The sequence below is a fragment of the Ips typographus genome, linkage group LG5, assembly GCF_016097725.1.
Source record: "Ips typographus isolate SLU linkage group LG5, UJ_Ityp_2.0, whole genome shotgun sequence".
Lineage (NCBI taxonomy): Eukaryota > Metazoa > Arthropoda > Insecta > Coleoptera > Curculionidae > Ips > Ips typographus.
In genome coordinates this window covers 8,944,709-8,969,140 of record NC_138426.1, presented here as the reverse complement: position 1 = coordinate 8,969,140, position 24,432 = coordinate 8,944,709, and the positions used below count along the sequence as shown (strand labels likewise).

The 24,432-nt window shown below is 35.1% G+C and overlaps 3 protein-coding genes across 5 annotated transcripts in view; 1 reads left to right on the top strand and 2 right to left on the bottom strand.

The window, feature by feature from the left end:
- Rgk1 (Rad, Gem/Kir family member 1) overlaps positions 1-24,432 on the bottom strand; it is a 127,515-nt gene extending 103,083 nt beyond the window's left edge. The window contains exons 1-2 of one of the 3 annotated variants that reach the window (XM_081980544.1): positions 24,208-24,432; positions 12,619-12,733 (exon numbers count right to left, since the gene is read on the bottom strand). Coding sequence is in view for 2 of the 3 variants with exons in the window: in XM_081980543.1 (XP_081836669.1) it covers positions 12,619-12,747; positions 12,794-12,835 (171 nt within the window). In the remaining variant the exon portion in view is untranslated. Of the gene's footprint in view, positions 1-12,618; positions 12,748-12,793; positions 12,858-24,207 lie in introns of those variants that run through there. The other 2 variants (XM_081980543.1, XM_081980542.1) reach the window with 2 other exon arrangements.
- On the top strand, positions 552-2,943 carry LOC145729687 (esterase E4-like). The gene is made up of 8 exons (XM_081980546.1): positions 552-786; positions 842-971; positions 1,024-1,161; positions 1,217-1,373; positions 1,422-1,795; positions 1,999-2,307; positions 2,363-2,513; positions 2,569-2,943. Coding segments are annotated over exons 1-8 (1,584 nt in total). The 5' UTR covers positions 552-784; the 3' UTR covers positions 2,892-2,943.
- LOC145729688 (spermine oxidase-like) lies at positions 2,837-4,474 on the bottom strand. Its single transcript, XM_081980547.1, has one exon. It carries the CDS (start codon positions 4,431-4,433, stop codon positions 2,946-2,948), a length of 1,488 nt encoding a protein of 495 aa, XP_081836673.1. The 5' UTR covers positions 4,434-4,474; the 3' UTR covers positions 2,837-2,945.

Below are 24,432 nucleotides of genomic sequence, written 5' to 3'. Positions count from 1 at the left end.
AATGGGTTGACCCTGTTTGGTATGTTTAGATTGTCATTTCGGTGCAATTTCTTGATGATTCTGAATAGCGGCGTATTTACCATCGATAAAACAAACTTTTCAAAGAGTCATTATTGAACCATTTCATGTATAGAAGTATATTAATTTTCCTTTATAGTTCACTCTTCAATTATTAACTTTTTTACTTCATTTACCTTTTGAATCCTCATTTAAATAATTGATTTTTCAAAGGGTTGTTACCAACTGAGAATCTTCTCTAACTTTTCAAATGCTTTGCCTTTAATAACAGGATTAAGCTTATTTTTAGAAAAATGTTTTTTGTTTGTTTTAAAAGATTAGACTTAAAATTTTTATCAGAGTCCAAAAAACAGCAGTTACTAAGCACTTATCTGTAATTGTAGGTACTAAGAAACTTTGCTCCGAAACAAAATTGCACGTAAACTGTGAGATAAAAATTGATATAAAAATACTCGATTAACTAATTCATCACTAATTTTGAAGCAGTTTTATAGGCACGTTTGTAATACTAAACAATTTAAATTATCTAGTCAAGGCTGCAGAATCTTGTTTTCTAACAGTTATAATGTAGTATAAGATCAGTTTTGTTGATTATATCATCAAGTTCGGTCAACAATTTTAAATTTCTGGTTGTTACTATACCAGTTTATTTAGAAAGCATTTTGGTGTTTGCGTCTTATTTATCTACGCAATAATTCATTAGACGTGTTATCATCCTACTGAAAACTTTGTTTATTAATAAATTCAATTGAAATTGGTCGCAGTAATGTGCGTCTGTAGCAATAAAAAATGTTTTTTTTTAGATAATCAAATTAATTTTCAGGGCTACAATAGCAGAAACTCCTGATGGAAAACTTCAAGGAACTATCGGCGTCAATTTGGATGGGAAGCCTTTTCTGGAATTTTTCGGTATTCGCTATGGAAAACCTCCAGTGGGTGATCTACGTTTCAAGGTACAACAACCTTTAAAATTGAGTTGAAGGTAACGAAAAGTGGTAATTACAGCCTCCACAACCAATAAATCCTTGGAGTGGAGTGGTTGATGCCACACAAGTTGGTAACAGAAGTTTTGCTAGAGATGATCTCACTGTTGAGTTAGGAGGATCAGAGGATTGCTTGTTTTTGAATGTTTATTGTTGGTCGGTATGTATTGGGCAAACAAACATTCCAGGTGGTTCATTAATTGAATTTTACACAGCTACCAAAAGCAAATTCAAAACTTCGTCCTGTAATGGTATACATTCATGGTGGTGGCTTTATTTTTGGTTCCAGCAGACCTGGAATATATGGTCCTGAATTTTTAATGACCAATGACATTGTAGTGGTGACCATAAACTACCGGCTGGGAATATTAGGTGAGCTGACCTCCAAAATTATCTAACCTAAAAGTAAAACGATTACAGGATTTCTAAGCGTCGACGGTACAGAAGTGACTGGTAACATGGGTTTGAAAGACCAAAACTTAGCCTTGAAATGGGTGCAAAGAAACATTAGCGCTTTTGGGGGTGACCCAAACAATGTAACCATTTTTGGGGAAAGTGCTGGGGCAGCTTCAGTGCACGCTCACGTTTTATCAGCAGCCTCTAAAGGGCTTTTCCATAAAGCTATAATGCAAAGTGGTTGCACTTTGTGCCCTTGGTTTTATGGTGCCAAGAACAATGCAAGGGAAATTGTTCATAAAATGGGTTTGGAGGCAACCAGCGAAATAGAAGCTTTAGATATTTTAATGAAAGCTGATGGACTTGATATTTATAAGGCACAGGAGAAAATTCCAGATGTAAGTTATCCATGTTTTGCCATGATTAATAGTTAAGTTAGTTTCATAAAACTAACCTCGCTGGAAACTTTTTCTCGCTGTACCTTTAACATTTCTCTGAAGGCCTGTGTGGAACAAATCATATTAAAACTAAGTTTGTTTTTGTTGCATTATAAATTTTACAATCTTCTGCACCAATAGTGATTAACCAAGTTTACCTACAGTTTTCCAGAATGACTTCTAAAAGACCTTTTTGCCCAGTAATTGAGGCACCAAACCCTACAGCTTTCCTGACTGAGCACGCTAAAGATATAATTAAAGCAGGAAATTACAACAAAGTTCCCATGATATTCAGTTACAACGATGCTGAAGGACTGCTCCAACACTACCTTGCTGCTTTGCAACAAATTGAAAACTACCCTTTGAACCTAGAAGATGCCATTCCCAGTGATATCAGTCTGGGAAATGAAGAACGATCCAAAACGCTTGGTATATTGCAACAGTTGTATAACGATCCAGGTGTCTCTTATAATGTTAGAAAAATTATTGTTTTTTTTAAGAAGTTTGTATGACAAAGTTACCTTTCAGTTACTCAGCGATTTATGGTTCCTGACCAGTATCACCGAGGCAATCACTGGTCATCTAAAAAGCACCCAACAACCAATATACTTATTAAGGTTTTCCATTGAAACCGGATTGAACTATTTCAAAAATGCTTTAGAAAAACTGGGGCGGCATGGTATAAGAATCACTAACCAAACTAACCTAACCTAACCAAACTTTTTCCAAAAAAGTTCCAGAACCAGGTGCCTGCCACGCAGACGATTTGGGTTATCTCTGGAAAAGTGAGGTTACCCCAGAGTTTCTGCCCGGAAGTAAAGAAGACCGGTATTTGCGTACGTTTATGGAACTCTGGACTAATTTTGCTAAGTTTGGCAACCCCAAATCTGCTACCATTAGTCAAGTGGGAGTCAACTGGCAATCTGTCAAAAATGACAGCCAGTTAGAGTTGCTGGAGTTTGGAGAGGTGATTGAGATTAAACCTGACATACCCGAAAGAAAGCGAGTTGATACTTTATTAAGCATTTATAAAACCTGGAATACAAAGAAACACTAAACCAACACAGATTAATTAAACACTTATTGCTACATAAAAGTTTGTTACAAAATTCTAGGCAGCTTTCTTGTAAAACCTTATAATACGATCAGCCTCCCTGTAACCAGTTTCTATAGCACCGTGAACAGTGGCAAACTTGCTTTGATGTGTAGCTTCCCCAGCAAAGAGTAAAGTTGGTAAACCTTTTTCATTTAAAATTGGTTTTGCCAAAATTTCCCGCAGCTTCACCCCCTCTTCCTTGTTGGACTTCATTGATTCATAAGAAAACGCTCCTAAAAAGTTTGGTTGAGTCCACCATCTTGATCTGACAAAGTCTTTTGGTGACGCAACGTTAGGATAAGTTTTACTGAAACACCTAGTAAAAATAAACTTAATTCCATTGATGACATCTTCATCCGACAAAGATTCAATAGCTGGAGCCAGTTTACCAGAAAACCAAGCCATTAAAGTGTTTTCATTCCCTGGAATTGGTGTTAGAGCTACAAAGTGTTTGATCCAAGTCAAATTGTGCGATTCTATAGCATCATGGTGCTTGTCACTCCACATGCAACTCAGCATTTTTGGTTCTTTCCGAAGCCACCAAGGTTCAATAAACTGCATCGCAATTTTTAAAATAACACCAAAACCAATATCGCTAATTGCAGTCACTTTCTCTTGTGGTAGTCCTGGAGAGAACAAAGCTCTGTGACGTGCTTTCAAGACACCAAGTGAAGGAGTGAAAATCACGTGATCTGCTGTCAAGCTTTTCTCACCATCTAGGAATACCTGGACTTTGCTGGTGTTGTCCCAGTTTGCTATTTGCAGCACTTTGCTGTTTAAAGTTACGTTGACATTAAGAGGTTTGAGACCAGTTTGGAGTGGATGTTTACGCATTAAAACATCCAGGATAGCTTTAAATCCATGACCTCTCCAGTCAATCATTTGATCTCCTTCACATTCTTCATAATTAGAAAGTAAATTTAAGTCGTCTAACCCCAAACAGCTTTCGGTGGCACATTTGTAATTTGATATCCACAGTCGAGCTTGGTTGAGAAAGTGTCTGTCTGTTTCACTCTGTTCTGATATGAGTTTCTCCAAACAATCGCTACCTTTGACAATCCCTCCACAAACCTCATCTTCATTGAGTTTCTCCCATTTTCGATGTACAACCGAGTGAGTTAAATTAAGCAACTTCTCCTGCAACTCATCAGATACTGGTAAACCATCCTCGCTGAAATGTACCTCCAGGTGGGGTGTATCGGAAGCAAGCAACTTCAAAGGGTTCGCTAGTTCGTATACTACATTTCCTTTCTCACCATGACAGAATTCGGCCCCTAAATCCACAACCCCACGTCCAAATGGAACGGTATAAATACGGCCACCTATACGATTTTCAGCTTCAAAAACCTGCACGTTGGTAAAGTTGTTTTCTAAAAGTCTGGTAGCTGCAGCTATTCCAGCTGCTCCAGCGCCAATTATGATAATGTTTGGATTAGCATCGCACTGTATCTCCACCACAAGTAGCAACAAGGCTAAGAAGTAAAAGCAAACACACCGTAACATGGTTACAGACCAAATGTAAACTTTCCGCTCCTACAGAAGAGTTTAATTCGATAAAGCAGAGTCAATTTGAACTACTTAAGGCAATTCTTCGCAAAAAAGCGATCAGTGGCGTAGCGACAAAAAAGCTAATTACCCGGAACAGCTGTATCGCTTTAAATGATTTATTAATCCGAAAGGTCTAATTAAAGTTACTTCAGTGGAATTTGCGTCCCTATTTTCGCCCTTCGAGGTCAAAGATGTTGATCCGTAAAATTGCCTACACGAAATGGCAATTAACTGTAATTGGGACCGAATTTAGGCACTTTTTTCGGAGGGTCTAAATTTATAAAAAGCTTTTAGATTTGATGCTTTGAAAAATAATCCGGAAATTACACCTAAAAACGTAGACGGAGGCGACAATAAGTAATGATATTTTCTCATTATTCAAAAAAAAAAAAGTATATATTATGTGGTTTTCTAGCTCCATGAGTAGAATTTTAACTATTGTGACGTTCATAAACGTCAAAACTACCAAAAATTACTTACCTTACCATCAAGCTATAAAACTTGTTAATACCCTAACAGTTGTGACATTTAGGTACGTTGTTTAGTCTGTCATAAACGTCACGACTGTCAAAAACACCTTAAGCAAACAGTTAATTACAATTTATGTACTTTTATAGCTGCATGAGTGGGAATTTAACAGATGTTAGAAAGGTTATTCAGTCTGTCCTAAACGTAACAACTGTCAAAGGTCACTCCATTGAACTATAAAACTAGTAAATACCCTTAGCAAATTGTCAATTATAGTTTTATAGCTTCCTGAGTGAGATTTTTACAGTTGTTACATCATAAAAATGCCGAGGCAGTCCATTGAGCTGTAAAACTAATAAATACCCTTAGCAAACAGTCATGTATATTTTATGTAGTTTTATAGGGGCATAAGTGGGATTTTGACAGTTGTGACGTCCAGAAACAATACTCAGTCTGTGATAAAAGTAACAACTGTCAAAACTCACTTCATGGAGCTATAAAACTAGTAAATACCCTTTAAAATATAGCCAACGATATTTTATGTTGTTTTACAGCTTCCTGTGTGGAACTTTGTCAGTTGTAACGTCTAGCAACGTTATTCAGTCTGATGTAGATGTCAAAAAAATGTCAAAATTCACTTCTTCTGGCTCTAAAATGTAGACATTCTTGAAATATGCTAAACTCGACAGTATAAATTTCATTTGACAAGTCCACAGACATACATTTCAAAATTCAGCCAACGGAGCTATAAAACTAGTAAATAATTGTAGCCAACTGTCAATTACAATTGTATGCAGTTTCTAGCTTTATGAGCGGGATTTGAACAGTTTTGACGTCTAAGGACGTGATTTTTGTCATAAACGTCACAACCGTCAAAATTCACTCCATCAAGCTCTAAAACTATAGTAAACAGGTAGTTGCGACTGCAGATGACTTCTCTCACCGCCCTCTGTACAAGAAAGCCAAGAAGGTGCATGCCAAAAATTCCAATATGGCCGAAATAGTGGTTGACAGTTTGCATTTGTTTGTATTGTGGAAATTGAGTTTTTCGATGATTAAAGTAATTTTTATGATTTAAAGTCTAGACTTGGGATTACTTGCCAAAGTAATTTTTGTTTGCTATTATATATTGTTGTTTATATGTTTATTGTTCTAGTGAAAGTGTAGTTTGTGTTCATTTTATTGTGTTATCACTATTGTTATTGTTCCTTCATTGTTCTATAATTTCTTGTTGGTTTTTTAACTTAAATTCTATTGTCTCTACAATATGCTGTCCACTTGTTGTTTGCCAAATTGTACAAGCAATTTGGGAAAGGCCCTAAAGTGTCAGTCTTTTACTTTCCAAAAGACCCTGCTCGAACCCAACAGTGGTTGAAAGGTTTGAACTGGAATGATTTTACTCCAACACAATACGTAGTAAGTACAATATGCTTTCTCATTCAGTAAACTTATTGCCTCTTACATACATAGATATGTGAGTTACATTTTGAGGCCGCCTGCATTTTGAGAGCAACAAAGGTTTACTCTGAAGAAACAGGACAGCTTTTAGAAGTTCCATTGGCACATTTACATTTTAAAAGAAAGGTCTTGGTAATAATATAAAACCCATTTACCAGTTTTGCTTACCTAGCTTCAAGGATTTCCAAATTTTCTTTGATTGAGCAGTTTTCACATTAGTTTGTTGTACTTTCCAGGACAAAGGGTTCTAACCAAACTTGCTTTGGCTGGACTTTATTGGGTATAAAAAGCCATATCTATACATATCTGGATCAGGAATGAAGCGTTCTGTGATTTTTCACTCAGAACTTCTAATCAACTACACCAAAAAATAAAAAAAAACATGTTTTCTACTGCATCTGCATAGGTTCGTGTACAAAACGAAAACCGCTAACGCTGCCATTAAAAGTGACATTCTAGGCTTTCTTGTACAGAGGGCGGTGCTTCTCTCTCTTCTTCTTGACTGATCAGTAGCTTTCTAGCAACAATAGAAAATATCATAGCAATTTTGGCATACTGATTAAAACTTTCTCATAATTTTGGCTAAATAATGAAAAACAAACATGCCCCCGCATTTTCCCAAATTGTTTGAAACAAAAATTACCATAATTTTGGTAGCTAATTGCTAACTCAAGTCGTCCGCAAAAAGGCAACTTTCAGCCCTGATTATAATTTTATTAAGTTTGTTTAAGGGGGTTGTATACCATCAATATTCGCAAACAAAAAATGGAGTTTCTGCATGAGAAATCTCCATCACTATTAGCACTTTGGAACCCACTAGTGGATTAAAAGGTATCAATATAATGAATAGAAGGCAAAATGCTACAGTTTGCTGGTATTTCAACGGATGGATAATTCGAACGAATTACTCTGTGAGTTCGGTTAGGCTTAATTGAAAAGCCAAACTTTATTAAATTCGCTTGTAACGAGTCGCTGGGGTGAGTTTCAAACTTGAAACCAAATTAGGGTCGCTGAAAAGTAATTTTGAAAGCGGGGACACAAGGCCGGAAAGCCAGGTTAATGAATTTGTTCTTTTTTTCTGGGTAAACTGGGCGCTTTACAACTGAAATTTCCACATACCTGAAAGTAAACACGGCATAAAACACCGTAAAACCCAAAGTTTCTACTAATGGCCTCACCGCTATAATAATTACGTGAGTAAACTACATTTCCAAGTCGAGGGGCATTATTGTACTTGCCATTAGAGAATCTCGTTTATTTTGCTTTATTCAATTTTTTTTCTAAGAGTGAACAAAATGTCGTTACTCTATTCTTTCGAAATTTTCCGGGAACACGCCAAGATCAAATTACAAGGAATATGTTAAGAGGGCTGAGCGCACGCCAGATCTAAGTCAGCTTGACTGGATGATTTATAGTGTAACAAAGCAGGAGCGAAATTAATCCTTCGCGAAAACATTTCAATCATAACGGTCTGAACATAATTTAGGATGATTAACTGTTGTTGGGGCGTCCATTGCCTTTGGAACTCCCGTTATTAATCAATTCAGTCTATTTCCTGTTGGTTTAACACCACATAAATACGTGTCATTCAAGTCTTGGAGTTTCAATTTAAATTAATAAATAATGGGGTCCAAACAAGTAATTTTATTTTATAATTCAAATAACCATAAATAAAAATGAGAAATATTTAACCTATAAACAAGAAAAAAGAAGTCGTAAGAAGACTAAGAAGAGTGTACCTAATAAAAGCAACGAAACTATACAACACTGTAAATACAAATTACATAATAAATTGGTCCAATATTAGACTTTAGAATGTCAAAATGTGATATTGAAAGCCTTCTTTATTGTCCTGAAGCTTACTTATTGTCAAAATTTTACTTCGTAAGCTTCATTACTGTCTTAAGATTGTGACTGTCCTCACATTGTCAAAACTTACATTATAAGCATTATTATTGTCTTAAGATTGTCAAAATCAGTTCAACAAACGACATACTCTGTTTGAATTGTCAAAATTTGATATTGGATATGTTTTTCTTATTGTCTTGAAACTGTGTTATTGCCTTCAGATTGCAAAAACTAACTTTGTACAATATATTTTTGTCTTTAAGTTATCTTATCGTCTTTAAATTGTCAAAATTGACTTCCTAAGGTCTCTTATTGCATAAAAGCTTTATTTTTTTCTTCAGATTGGCAAAATTTGATTTTGTAAACTTGATTATCCTCTTAAAGCTCTCTTATTGTTTTAAGATTTTCAAAATTGACTTAGTAAACCCTGCTACAGTATTGAAGCCTCTTTACTGTCTTTAGATTGTCAAAATGTGATATTCGAAGTCTTCCTTACTGTCTTTTGAAGCTTTCTTATTGTCAAAATTTTAGTTCGTAAGCTTCATTGATGTCTTAAAGCTTTCTTAGTGTCTTCACATCGTCAAAATTTACATCATAAGCATTATAATTGTCTTGAAGTTGTCTTATTATCTTCAGATCGTCAAAACCGACTTTGTAAGGTTTTTTATTGTCTTCAGATTGGCTAAATTGACTTTGTAAGCTACATTGTTGGCTTGAAGTTATCCTATTGTCTTCAAATTTTCAAAATTGATTTCGTAAGGTCTCTTATTGTCTTAAATCTTTCTTATTTTCTTCAGATTGGCAAAATCTGATTTTGTAAACTTCATTATCGTCTTAAAGCTCTCTTATTGTTTTAAGATTTTCAAAATTGACTTAGTAAGCCCTGCTACAGTATTGAAGCCTCTTTACTGTCTTTAGATTGTCAAAATGTGATATTCGAAGTCTTCTTTACTGTCTTTTGAAGCTTTCTTATTGTCAAAATTTTAGTTCGTAAGCTTCATTGATGTCTCAAAGCTTTCTGAGTGTCTTCACATTGTCAAAATTTACATCATAAGCATTATAATTGTCTTGAAGTCGTCTTCAGATCGTTAAAACTGACTTTGTAAGGTTCCTTATTGTCTTCAGATTGGCTAAACTAACTTTGTAAGCTGCATTGTTGGCTTGAAGTTATCTTATTGTCTTCAAATTTTCAAAATTGACTTCCGAAGGTCCCTTATTGCCTTAAAGCTTCATTTTTTTTTCATATTGGCAAAATTTGATTTTGTAAACCTGATTATCCTCTTAAAGCTCTCTTATTGTTTTAAGATGTTCAAAATTGACTTAGTAAACCCTGCCACAGTAATGAAGCCTCTTTACTGTCTTTAGATTGTCAAAATGTGATATTCGAAGTCTTCCTTACTGTCTTTTGAAGCTTTCTTATTGTCAAAATTTTAGTTCGTAAGCTTCATTGATGTCTTAAAGCTTTCTTAGTGTCTTCACATCGTCAAAATTTACATCATAAGCATTATAATTGTCTTGAAGTTGTCTCATTATCTTCAGATCGTCAAAACCGACTTTGTAAGGTTTTTTATTGTCTTCAGATTGGCTAAATTGACTTTGTAAGCTACATTGTTGGCTTGAAGTTATCCTATTGTCCTCAAATTTTCAAAATTGATTTCGTAAGGTCTCTTATTGTCTTAAATATTTCTTATTTTCTTCAGATTGGCAAAATCTGATTTTGTAAACTTCATTATCCTCTTAAAGCTCTCTTATTGTTTTAAGATTTTCAAAATTGACTTAGTAAGCCCTGCTACAGTATTGAAGCCTCTTTACTGTCTTTAGATTGTCAAAATGTGATATTCGAAGTCTTCTTTACTGTCTTTTGAAGCTTTCTTTACTGTCAAAATTTTAATTCGTAAGCTTCATTAATGTCTTAAAGCTTTCTGAGTGTCTTTACATTGTCAAAACTTACATAAAAAGCATTATAATTGTCTTAAAGTTGTCTTATTGCGATTGGCTAAATTGACATTGTAAGCTACATAAAGTTATCAAAATTGTCTTCAAATTTTTAAAATTGATTTCGTATGGTCTCTTATTGTCTTGAAGCTTTCTTATTTTCTTCAGATTGGCAAAAATTGATTTCGTAAACTTTATTATCGTCTTAAAGCTCTATTATTGTCAAAATTGAGGTTCAAAATGACTTATTCTTGTTTTCTATATTCTAAGGTTTGTTTTTGTCTTGAAACTATCTTACTGTCTTCAAAATTGATTTTAAAAGCTTTACTAGAGTATCTTGAAACACTTCTTATTTTCAAATTGCCATAAATCTCCTAGTAAGGTTAAATACTGTCTTAAAGCCGATTCATTGCCTTAAGAGTGTCAAACGTTTTACTTAATATTTACGTTAATTTTTTGACAATAACTTTGATTTTTCTAGCATTATGTTTTGGTTGAGCAAACTTTGACGTTTATGACAGCAATTACGTAATACTGGTACACTATTTAATTAGACAGTCATATGGCAACTGTCAAAATAATGACCGAGAAGCTAAAATTCACGACTTGTCTCGCAGAGTTCAGGAAAACTGTTTCATACTGTGATTTTTACAGTTTTATGCCCAAACTGGGTAAAATTTGTCAATTTTAACGTTTCTGGCAGTTATCACGTGATACTGGGACATTATTTCCTTAGATTAGATATAGAGATTAGATTGATTATTAGATATAGATGTCTCAGCTGTCAAACTAATTGTCTCGAAATATCTAAAAAATCGTTTCGAATACTGCAAGTTAACTATTATTCTGTGATTGTTACAGCTTTATGGACAGTTTTGACGTTTTTGACAACTGTCACATAAAACTCGAACACCATTCACATAGACAGTCACGTGACCACTGTTAAAATAATGGTTATGTAGTCAAAAACCATGTATTTTCTCGAATACTGCAAGAAAACTGTTTTAAACTGTGATTCTTGCCCTGGCAATGTTTGACGTGTCAGGGAACACTGGTTACTTAGACAGTCACGTGACACCTGTCAAAAGTGACGTAAAAATATAAAACATTTTTGTGTTTTTTAAAAAAATATATATGTATTTTGTACGTCACTTACAACAAATTTTAAACTTACTGATTTGACATGTCAAAGTTTGACAACACCTTTTTTGTCAAAAAATGCTCAGACCAATCACAACAGTGCTGTGATTTAGACAAATGCTGCACATGTAGACTCAACATTTGAGATTAGAAATTAACCAGCTATTTTTTAGCAAACAGTGAAATTTTGCTTAAAATACATTAATTATACTTTTATTTATTACAATAATGTAAAGGATCAAAATGAATAAAATTCAAACATTCCTTTGATGAATTATGGATATCTCGTTAAATTATTACAGAAAAAGTTGTGTATTCTACTGTAAACTGTAAATAACAATTATATTTTGTCCCACATTTTATTGTTGTGGTAATGGGATTTACATTTAAACAAATATTATTGCGTATCCTGTTTGAATAAAAATATACTGCGATTGAGTTAACATTATATTTATGCAAAAACAAATGTATGTCATTAATTTAGTATTCTTTTTCGCAGAATTTTAAAAAAGGAAAATTGAATTGATTGTTTTTTCCCACCACACCATAAAATGCATTTCGTACAGAGTTTTGCATATGGCAACATGCAGAAAAGACTAAAATATATTTAAACAAACAGAAAGACGCAGTTTTCAAGTAAAAATCTTCATAAAATCCATATTTATGGACATAAATGTGGCCGGATCATCGTTTTAGGAACGGTTCAAGATTTTCCGTTTTCCAGCAGAGATCATTGTTTGATTTTCTTCCATTCGCCTGAGAAGAGTTTTCAGCTATTGGGCAATTCATATTTTCCGACTAAGGTCAGGAAAAACTGACTGACTTGGAAAAATTCCGCTCGGTTAAATGTCGAATTGAAAAATACAATTTCCTCGTTCTTTTGCCCCATTATTGTATGAATGTGATATAATAAAGTTTTGGGTGGAACATCAAATTTGCATTTTTCTTTATTTCATTTAATAGATAGTGATTGTAAACTGCTTGTCTTAGTGTGTAAAGTAAAAACATGTTGTTGCCTAATAATTATGGTATTAGAATATCAAACATCGTGACGCCACTGTTCAAAAGAGAACAAGCAAAATATAACGACCCCAAAGAGCCTATTACGAACATAATTTACTTGGGCAACATAATGGGCCCCCTTATCAAACAAATCGAGACTATTTTATACGAGGTCAATAAGATGGTAAACGAAAAATTAAACCGAATCAAGCTCAAGAGTTCAATTATTGCACTTAAAGTACCTTAAAATGAATTGAATAATAACTAAACAAACAAGATTTAAACTTACGCGGAGCTGGGGATGATGCAATGGGGAGGTTTGGCTTCCTGGGGTTGATCTTTGTCGCAGTCGGGCAAGGGCCGAGCGCAACCCTTCCGTTATAGAGCTGGTCTCTCCATCACCACTAAAACAAGAACACTCTGTATGTAAGTCCAGTCACATGTGCAGAATTCAAATCAAACACTCTGTAGTATAGACGGTTGTTCAACACAACCATATGGTCCATATATTTGCATCGGTGAGCTTATTAATTATTAATATTATTAATAACAACGACATACTTTATTTATTTAAGTCGACAGCTTATCTCTGGTAGTTATCTGTTTCATTTTTCTCTGGGGGAAACATTTCACTTAACCAGTAAACGCACGCAACACGAACGAAAAATTATCATCTTTTTTTTGTATACATCTGTATGATTTTTCAATCATCAAGTTATCATCATTTTTCGGGTGATTTGTTGCTTCTTTTTTCTGCCAAATCCACGGAAAAATTGCTCGGTAATCGGTTAAAAGCCATTTCTTGAATAGGATTCGCTTTAGCAAATCGCACCGGATTTATAGGAGTAAATCGGGGATGTACGAACTTAAAATTCACGTCAGGAATAGGAGCAGAAAACGACATGGCACCGATAAGCCTAAGAAGCAGCTTTTTCAAATAAGGATTTTCTCCATAAGTTCAAATCGCAATAGGATCAAAAATTTAGTTGAATAAAACATGATTGAGTACAGTTTATTAGTTGATTTGACTTGGGTTAATTAATATTGATGAATATTCTAGGAGAAGTAAAACTTTTTTAAAAAAGCTCAAAATTCATATTTCTTATATAACATTCTAGACATTTTTTGTGATCCAAAACTGTCAAACTGCTAAATGTTGTGTGTTAAAAAAGTATTTTGAGTATTTTAAAATTATGGGTAAAATGACACAAAACCTTTGCTTGTTTATTTCTCCCATTCAAAACAATATACCAGTCTATTGTATTGTTACGTCATCTTTTTTTTTGTCATTTTACCCATATACATAGGAAACCTGTGGTGAGAAGAAAGAAACCATTAGAAATCAGTGAGTTAGACAAAAATAACAACAAATGGTACCAAGTAAATGTGGCAGTTGAACCACTGTATCAGAAAGACTAAAAATTGGAAAAACGTGTCAGTTTGGCAACATGGAAACATACAGAATGTTCAAATTTGACAACTGACACTGAGACACTGTGTATTACACAAGTATTACGAAAATTTCAAAATTATACATAAAAAACCTGTGGTGGAGAGAGAGAAACCATGAAAATCAATGAGTTGAACAAAGGTGGCAACCAGCTTGTCTGTCAAATAAATGCGACAGTTGGTCACGTGACTGTGTCAGAAAAACTTAAAATTAGTAAAATTTGTCAGTTTGGCAACATGGAAACATACAGAATGTCTCAAAAATCTTAGTGAACTGTTTTGATGTGAGATAATGGAATAAACGTTTTAATAGTGTTTAGACTGTTCTAGTTTGCTTACCAAATACTGAGACACTTTGTAGAAATAATTTTCTGAAAATAAGGTGAACTCAAATATACAAATATTTTGTAAAATTCAAAGTTATCTACCGGAAAATTGTGGTGAGGAGAGAGAAACTATTAGAAACCAAATGAGTTGGACAAAGTGGATAAACGTGTCTGTCAAATAAATGCGACAATTTGTCACGTGACCACTGTATCAGGAAAACTTCAAATTGATAGAATTTGTCAGTTTGGCAACATGGAAGCATACAGGATGCCTCAAAAAATTTCATAGAACTGTTGAAATAATAAAATATTTAACAGAGTTTGGACTGTTCAACTTTTACTAAATACTGAGACACTCTGTAGAAATAATTTTCTGAAACAAGGTGAACCCAAATATACAAATATTTTGGAAAGTTCAAAGTTATCCACCGGAAAATTGTGGTGAGGAGAGAGAAACTATTAGAAATCAAATGAGTTGGACAAAGGTGACAATAAACTTGTCTGTCAAATAAATGCGACAGTTGGTCACGTGACTGTATCAGAAAAAGTAAAATTTGTCAGTTTGGCAACATGAAAACATACAGAGGATGCCTTAAAAAATTTAAAAAAACTGTTTTGATGTGAAATAATAAAACAAACATTTTAATACAGTTTGGACTGTTCAAATTTTACTAAATACTGAGACACTCTGTAGAAATAATTTTCTGAAACAAGGTGAACCCAAATATACAAATATTTTGGAAAGTTCAAAGTTATCCACCGGAAAATTGTGGTGAGGAGAGAGAAACTATTAGAAACCAAATGAGTTGGACAAAGGTGGCAACAGACTTGTCTGTCAAATAAATGCGACAGTTGGTCACGTGATTGTATGAGAAAAACTTAAAATTAGTAAAATTTGTCAGTTTGATAACATGGAAACATACAGAATGTCTCAAAATCTTAGTGAACTGTATTGATGTGAGATAATGAAACAAACGTTTTAATAGTGTTTAGACTGTTCTAGTTTGATTACGAAATACTGAGACACTCTGTAGAAACAATTTTCTGAAAAAAAAAACAAAGAACCCATATATACAAGAATTTTGAAAAAAATTTTGAAAAAAAATAGTTAGACAAAGGTGCCAAAAGTCTATCCAATAAATGAGACAGTAAGTCACGTGACCAAATTTCGGAACTTTCGAAACGAATTGGTAGAATTCATCAGTTTGGCAACATTGCAAATACGTTTTAAATCAATTTTGGTAGTATTTGTTTGTTTGCCAACATTGCGAACACTTTTCAAACCAAATTGGCAGAATTTGTCAGTTTGGCAACATTGAAGAAACTGAACTCATGAATTTTTAATGGTTTCTCTCTTTTTATTAGTGGTTGTCTATGTATGGTTTTAACTAAATTTTCTTAGAATGCTCTCAAAATTTCAGTTTTTTCAGTTTACAGGGTGAGACAAAAAAAAGAAACGTTTTGTTAAATGTTGTACATCTCTGACACTCATTTTTGATATCAAAAATATAGAATAACGCAACAAACATTGTGGATTTCTATGGTTAATAATAAAGTTAGGTTAATAAAGGTTTGGCACAAATATGACATACTTACCGTATATTTTTCAAATCATAGCAAAAGAACCTTTTTAAAAATGTAATAATATACAGGATCTATTTAAAAAATACATTTGAGAGAGTGTCAATAACTGGACTTTGGTTCGTACCATAAAATTCAGTTGAAATCATACAACTTTTGATTCATTTTAAATTGAAATCAAAACAAGAGTCCGGTAACTAAACCGTAACTAAGTTTTTACGGAGATTTTAATTAACATTTCCCTCACTCGAATACGTTTTTAAACAAATTTAAATTTAAATTGTGTGGGAAAGCTTATTCACACCTATCAATCACCAAAAAACCGACTTTTTTCGGTTAGGATCACTCTGACGTGTTTTAACAAGCAAAGTTTGACGGAAAACTTCGCCTTTTTCCCGATAAAAGCGGTGATTTCCTTTGTGCGAACAACACTCCGGTTGTGCATTGAAGACCATTAATAATTTTTCCGAATAGGTTTTTCAGGAAAGTCGGAGTTTTCTTGTCATTATCGATAAGTTTCAGGGTGATAAAAGCGTTTTTCCGATGACAAATAGAACAATTTTTTAAAAAACTTTTTCTTAAAAGCCTTATTATTAGTTTTCCGTTCAACACGACCCTGTTAGACTTAACTATTCGTAATGACAATCTGAATTTTAGACATTGTTTTTTAGTTTACTATACAATTTGAACTCAGTATTGTTCTTACTGAATCGAATAGTATTTGGCAACACAAAAATTCAAGGCATGGTATGTGCTGTACCTCACCTTTTTAAATAACAGAGCAACAAGATTGCACTTAGAGGCAGGCAGTGCGGTTAAGAGCACTTAAACGTTTTAAGCGCTCCAAAAGTGATGAAACCTCCCACTAAAAACCTTGCACAAAATGATTAACAATCTCATTACAACCATTTACGGCAAAACCGTTACTCTGAGCTTTAATAGTTAATAAAATACAGTTTTAAGTGCCAGTTTCGCGCTGGAAACAGATTTCACTTATACGACATTTTACTGTCTTTTATATACGTCACGGATATTACTCTTTTATAGCTCTAGTGCCATAAATTGAGGAATATTCAGTTCCTATACTAGTCCATAATAAAAGAGCCATGTCATTAATAATAATTATCATAACTTGGTAAGGTATGATACACACTTTTTTTAAAATCTTGTTATGGTACAAACGAGCAATTTATACTGCTGCATTTTCAGCCGCCTAGCAATAATACGGTATCTTATACACAAACAACTTCCCCTTTAAAGTTAAACGGAAAGCTCCAACTTGGGGGAAACTTTCGCTCCATTAGTCTCTATACGTAGGCGGAAGTTTTCTTTTATTTTGCGCCTGCAAACTCGGATTTATCGATGTGTGTTAATGCAACTTGCCGAGCAAATCACAACGTCTCTATAACCTTCATTTGTCGGATTTCGAGAGTCTAATATTCTTCCTCAAACTAAACCGATCAACGTTCTTAAAAGCTTCCTATCGTTTGTCTATTTTTCTTGGCGCCGAACAGAAAGTGGCGGTTATTAACCCGGGAATTGCCCATTAATGGGTGGAAATCCTGAACGTGATTCTATTTTTCCAGACTATGGGCTCTTGGAAGAGAGTTATAATAGTGCTTTAGCGGTATTGTTGAAAGTGTTTGATTAGTTTCTTTGTGTGTGGAACAGATGGTATTTGGTACATGAGTCTTCGACCTTGAAAGAAGTACTCAAAATAGGTAAAATTATTTAATTTATCATTTTTGTAGCTCCCTTAAGTTGCCACTATCACTATGTGGATTATAGGCGAAAATATGGAACTATAAAAGATTGCTAATACCGATTTCATAGCTTTAGGTTGTGTTTAGCAAGTTTTGTCAGCTATAACCTGTAAAACACTCGTCACGTGACGGTATACTGCGTCAGAAATAGACAATCACGTGACAACTATTGCTAAAAAAACAGCTTATCGCCACGTGACAATGTACTGCGTCAGAAACAGACAATCACGTGGCAACTATATTGCTAAAAACAGCTTTTATGATATCTTCACTGTAATGCAATATTAGATCGATAGTTTTATCTGAGTTAATTTTTATCTTTGACAGCTGTGACGTGTCACGTGACTGAACACGAGCTTCTAAGACGACAGTTCTGTCAGCACTATCAAATCACTAACCATTAAGCATTTACACAGCTAATTTGTCAGATTTGGTCTGTAAAAAAATGAGTTGTAACTGTGTGAATAAAATACGTTTTGACAGATATGACGTGTGCGCATGACAGTAGTCACGTGACTGTACACTGACTATCAAGCTTTTACATTGCTTTTTCTCAATGTTTTGTCTGTAGCAGAATGTGTTGTAACTGTATATGTGAGTAAAGTGCGTTTTGGCAAATATGTCGTGTATATACAAAGCAGTCACGTGACTGTACACAAGCTTTTAAAAAGTCAGTTGTATCAGCTTTGTCAAATTACTAATCATCCAGCTATTACACAGCTTCAGGTGAGTAAAGTGCGTTTTGACAGATATGACGTCTGTGTATGTTAGTAGTCACGTGACTGTACACAAACTTCTAAGAAGTTAATTCTGCCAGTACTGTCAAACTTTTTGACTATCAAACATATTTTGTCTGTAGCAAAATACGTTGTATCTATGTGAGCAAAGTGCGTTTTGACAGATTGACGTGTGTCACTGCTCACGTGACACTAGAACATTTCTTAAACAAGCTCCTACGTCACATTTATTAAAATAAAGCCATAATTCCAAGTTTCCAATCTTGTGAGTAGCTAAATGTACTTAATAGCCCTTATCTACGTTATTCAAGCTTTGACAGATGTTTCGTTTTGTGACAAGCGCATCAGACAGTAGTTACTGTCAAATTACTGCTCATAGAACAATTAACGCAATTTTAACTTTACGTAGTGCAACTGTCTGAGGGTTATGTGGGATTCTTTGAAGAAAGTGTATAGTGAACAAGACTAATACATTTATTTAACTTCCGTTTTCATACTTTTTCGTAATCTGAATAAAATAGCTTAGCCACCAAAAACCACAACTTGTCTGTTCGGCATACACCGACCGACTCCCCTCACTTCACCTTCGATCCCGCATCGAACAACTTTATACAGGGCCGCACTTTCATTTTTCGCACCACTACATCACCCCCCTACTTAAATTGAAAAGACCTGCAAGGCCTAAGAGATCTTAAGTACTAACCTAAAATAACATTTCTAAAGTTAACTCTAAGAAGATCGTAACCTAAAATCAACACTAAACAAATTCCACCATGTGGGTGAACATAACTTGCCAAATTATTAAAAATGTAAGTTCTTAGGATCACTTTCTAGCGGATCCCTATACCTCTTTAGATTAATTATATTTTGTTTTGAAACTTCTTTTCCGCTAACATCCCCAACTACATAAGAGTTAGGACCAGCCTGTCTGAGCACATAAAAAGGGCCATGATACAATAAAAAGAATTTTTTAATAAGACGATTTTCCGCAGAGGACTGGGAATGATCCCGAATTAGTACCTTATCACCCACCTGGAAAGTAATTGCCTTAACGCTAGCGTTGTGTCTGTCTGCACGCTTTTCAGCCTTTGATTTTAAGTTTTCTCGGGCTAGAAAAATTAGTTGTTCTTGAGAAGGTTTCGAAGACGTATGATTATCTGTCGGAAAATCGATTAATTTGTCAATTAAGTGCGGTATTGGTTCACCTGTCTGCAACATGCTAGGAGCATAACCAGTAATTTCATTAACTGCGCTATTAAGACACTTTTCCACGAAATCTAACATAAATCCCCACCGCGTATGCTTATCATAGCAGTATGCTCGAAGTAAGCGACCGATTTCTCTATTATATCGTTCTGTTAAGTTGCCCTCTGGAAAGTATACAGAAGTATTTACAACTGATATATTCTGTTCTTTCATAATCCGATTCCAATATTTGCCTGTAAATTGTGATCCATTATCACTCAAGATACTACGAGGTTTCTGTATATTAACAAAGTAATCATTTAAAAGTCTATTCACGATTGCCCTAGCTGAAGCTTTCTTTAGAGCGTAAAGTTTTACATATTTTGTAAACGCATCCACTACCACAAGTAGTTGCGAAACACCACCCCGCGACACTGGTAACGGACCCATCAAATCCACACACACAAGATCACTCGGTTTCTCAGGCAAAACTGGATGCAGCAGCCCGCGACTTTTATTAGAGACCTTCGATTTTTGACATAAGTCGCAAGATGCCACAATTTGTCCTATATGTCGTTGCATCTTTGGCCAATAAAATTTCTCACGCATTTGACTATAAGTTTTAGATCGACCAAAATGTCCATTGTTTTCATGATAAGCTGTAACTAATTCAACAACTTGAGCTTTCGGTACGCATATTTTGTATCCCGGATTTAACGAATCTCCTCGCTTGAAAAGAACGCCGTCATGCATACGAAACCATTGAGTAATTTGAAACTCCTTCTCAGAGAATATCGGGGCACATGTTTGAATTTGTTCAAGGAATGCAACCTTAGTACCCATCCAAGAATCTTCCAGTTGATCTTCCCTAAGCGACTGAAAGCTACTTTTCAATTGCTTCAACCTATCAGTCATGCTTATTGCCATTACATGTATATTCGACGACCGATCTGGAACGATATTTAATGCTTTACTAGCAGGATATCGTGACAACGTATCTGCAATCCTATTTTCCGATCCAGGACAATGAATCACATTAAAATCAAATTCTTGGATACACAAAATCCATCGAGTAAGTCTTGCTGATTTAAATCGGCTGGTGAACAGAAAACATAAAGATTTGTGATCTGTTAGAACAGTCACATCTTGGCCTAATAAAAATGTACGCCATTGTCTAAGACAATGAACAAGAGCCAGTAGTTCCTTTTCAGTCGTCGTATACGCTAATTGACTACCTTTTAAAGTAATACTTGTATACGCGATAACGTTCCGTTCTTGATTGTCGGACATTTGGTAAAGGCTTCCACCGATAGCATAGTCTGAACTATCGCATTGAACAAAGAAACCCCTTTTAAAATCAGGATGTGATACTATAGTTGCGTCTAAAAATCCCCTTTTTACGGCGTTAAAAGATTCTTTCTCAATACTACCCCATGACCATCGTTCTTCCTTTTTCAGTAACCGAAGCAGAGGTACGGTAAGTTCCGAGTAACGGTCGCAAAACCTTTTTTCGTAATTAACTAATCCAAGAAAGCCACGCAACTCCCTGACATTGCGAGGTGTTGGGAACTCCAAAATAGCTTCGACTCTTTTAGGATCCATAGATATACCCTTACTTGATATTTCATGTCCTAGAAACATTACCTTTTCTCTAATAAATTGACATTTTCTTAGTTTCACGGTTATACCTTCCAGGCGAAATTTCTCAAAAATAAGACGTAGATGTTTAAAATGCTCTGTGACTGTGTCAGAAAAAACTAACAAATCATCTACATAAGCGATTGTAAATTCACGAGCTTCTGGCCCTAACACTTGATTTAAACATCTAATCAAACTAGCCATTGAAGTTGACAATCCGAATGGTAATCGCCTAAAAACATACGAGTCCCCCTCATAGATAAAACCAATAAACTTCCTATCTTTTTCACCAATAGGTATTTGCCAATACGACGCAGTCAAATCAACTGAACTAATGACAATATCCTGCTTAAAACTCATTAGTAACTCATTCACGTTTGGTGGATTAACAAAATCCTTACGCATTTTTTTGTTTAATGTCCTTGCATCTAAGCAAATACGAACAGAGCCGTCTTTTTTCTTTACAGTAACTAACGGAGATATATGCTCTGATTTGCTCCTCTCTATAACCCCCCAAACTAACATCTCTTCCACTTGCGACCTAACTTCATCTCGATACGCGAACGGTATTGGGTAGTTAGAGCAATGAAATGGTTTCTCATCGATCATGTCAATACTATGTTCGTACGACCTAACCTGACCTGGACATTCCGAAAAAATGTCAGCAAATTCTCCTAAAAGCTCCCCTAACATTTTCCTATTTACTTCTTCTGCATCCGCTTTCTAAGCTACTGCTGAAATTTCCTCTTTAGTGTAAAAATGCCTTACATTAGGACTACTATGTTTTATTTGAACTGACAATGCAGCTACATTATTAAGTGACATTTCACCCTCGGAATAGGATGCCCCAAAATTAACAACAATAGACTTACTATTGTGACTGAATCGAAGAATCGATTCATCAAAGTCTACGATAGCTTTATATTCCTTTAACCAATCTAATCCGAATAAAATTTCTCTATTTAGATCTGGCACTACCAAACACTTAACATCTAACTGGATATTCGCTCCCAGCACCGTCACTGGCAAAAGAACCTGTGATTTTATACGTTGCTGCTTTCCTCCAATCGCAACCCTAATTGACAAATTCGCCGTAGGCAACAAGGCTATTTGAATGGTCTTTGAAACCTTCTTATAAAATTTTTCCGAAATAGCTGTGATTTCGCTACCACAGTCAATCAAAGCTGATGTTTCGATATCTCCTACCCTGACTGCCACATCTATTGATTTTATCAAGTCTGGTTCAGAATTTTCCTGAGCGTCTCCACAATCTGAATCACTAGAAAAACCTAACTCCTCATTAAAGCGAGTTATTTGTATGTGTTTTACACCCCTATTGTTATTATCTGGAGGCCTGTCATCACCCGTTGATCTTCCATTTGGACGTCGCCAATTATTATTCGCGCTCGTTCGGTTAGTTTCTAATCGATTTTGAGCCGGAACTCCACGAGTATCCCCTGAACTGTTTTGCTCGAAAGAGTACGTCGAATCGATATTTCGCAAATACTCATCAATTTCATCAAAAGAATTTAACCCCAAGGAAATAATACCCCTTTGAATATCAGGTGAAAAGTGCCTGCTCAACATTGAGATTATTTTTTGATCAGGTAATGGTGTTGACAAAAACCCCGCTTGGTTAAACAAATCAAGAAAATATTCTGAGCGGCTTCCACCCTCAAATTGACCATAGTTCAGTTTTAGAAATAAATCCCGCTGCTTATCAACCCCCCAAAACCTACTAACAAACGCCGTTTCAAAGTCGTCAAAACTTAGAAAAGTTTTTTCCTTAATTGACGCCCAGTCCGCCGCTGTACCTTTTAAGCATGTTAGAACAAGGCCCAATTTATGCCGCTCAGGCACGCCGGCCTCAGAAAAAATGTTTTTAATTTTTCTCAAAAACGCAATGGGGTGTAATTTTCCATTAGGAAAAAATGACACATTGTTACCCCCAAGTTCCTTAAAATTGTAAATATAACTTCGATCTACACTACTGTTAGAACATGCACTACTATTTCTGTCTACTAACGGTGAAGAATCGACCGCACACGCTGAATCACTCCCTGCTCCTGCATTCGACCGATGTATGGACACGGCGCCGGTGACGTCGCGGTTCAACGATAACCCGTTCAAGGTTTTCTGCAAATTCGAGACTCCGACTGCTAGCTGCGACAAAATGGCTTCCAGATTAACACTGCCGGTACCCTGTGTAATCAAAGCGTTTGCTGTTGCACCTACATCAGCTCCTTGACCCGCCATGTCCGTTTCAGACTCCTTGATTAAGGCATTTGCCTCAGTTTGATCATCATCGGTATCATCCTGATACGCGAAATCAGCATCACGACGCTTATTTCTGGTTCGTTTTGACATTTTAACGTCTCAGAAATTCTCAAGTATGCACTATTACATGTCATGCACAAAGCAATAAAATGGTGCAATCTTACCAGCGTCTCAATTTCTCTATAACCACGGTATTATTACCAGGTATAACACCAATCTAGCCGAAATACTGCGTTATTCACTGGATCACACTTCTTCAAGCCCCACGTTGGGCGCCAAATGCAACTGTCTGAGGGTTATGTGGGATTCTTTGAAGAAAGTGTATAGTGAACAAGACTAATACATTTATTTAACTTCCGTTTTCATACTTTTTCGTAATCTGAATAAAATAGCTTAGCCACCAAAAACCACAACTTGTCTGTTCGGCATACACCGACCGACTCCCCTCACTTCACCTTCGATCCCGCATCGAACAACTTTATACAGGGCCGCACTTTCATTTTTCGCACCACTACAGTAGAAATGTATAAAACATTCCATTTGGAGACGGTTATTTTAAACTTTTATCATAATTCAGTGCGGTATGATTCACCGTTTACTATTAAACTTTCTTGCAAAAGATAATGTTGCAAAGCCAAGGGTTATTTGTTTTGTACACAAAATCAACTTTGACAAATACATAAAAACACTTTCTAAAGCTTTTTGTCGGAAGTCGGATTAGTTTCCCGTAGGACCTCAAAGTGGTGTCATGGCAAGAAATTGACGGTTATTAACCTAAATAGGACTTTTTTGTTTTATTGTTGAGAAATTATTTTAAAATAAAGAATGGGTTCCAAAATTGTTTTTACTTATTGGTCTTTAGCAATTTAATAGAGTGTAATATTCATTTGTATTTAATACAAAAATTTTAAATTAAAATTACCCAGTCTGTACAACGATGAATTTGGTACCGTCATCATTCCTGTCGGATCGACTTCGCTGTATTTCGAACACTTCGTAGAACTTCGTGTTGGTCCGTTTCAAACTCACAACTCAACCAGTCACATTGTCTCCAAAAATCCAGTTTTAACCGATAAAACATCGAAATTGCCTTTCAACCAATTGACAAGTCACTTTAGGGATCGGCAAAATTTTCCGGGAAAAATCG

Bases quoted from the DNA above. Each gene is read 5' to 3' on its own strand.
- LOC145729687 (XM_081980546.1), top strand. The intron at 972-1,023 runs GTACAACAACCT...TGGTAATTACAG, and splicing joins TGGGTGATCTACGTTTCAAG to CCTCCACAACCAATAAATCC. The intron at 1,162-1,216 runs GTATGTATTGGG...AATTTTACACAG, and splicing joins TGAATGTTTATTGTTGGTCG to CTACCAAAAGCAAATTCAAA.
- LOC145729688 (XM_081980547.1), bottom strand. From the start codon at position 4,433: ATGTTACGGTGTGTTTGCTTTTACTTCTTAGCCTTGTTGCTACTTGTG.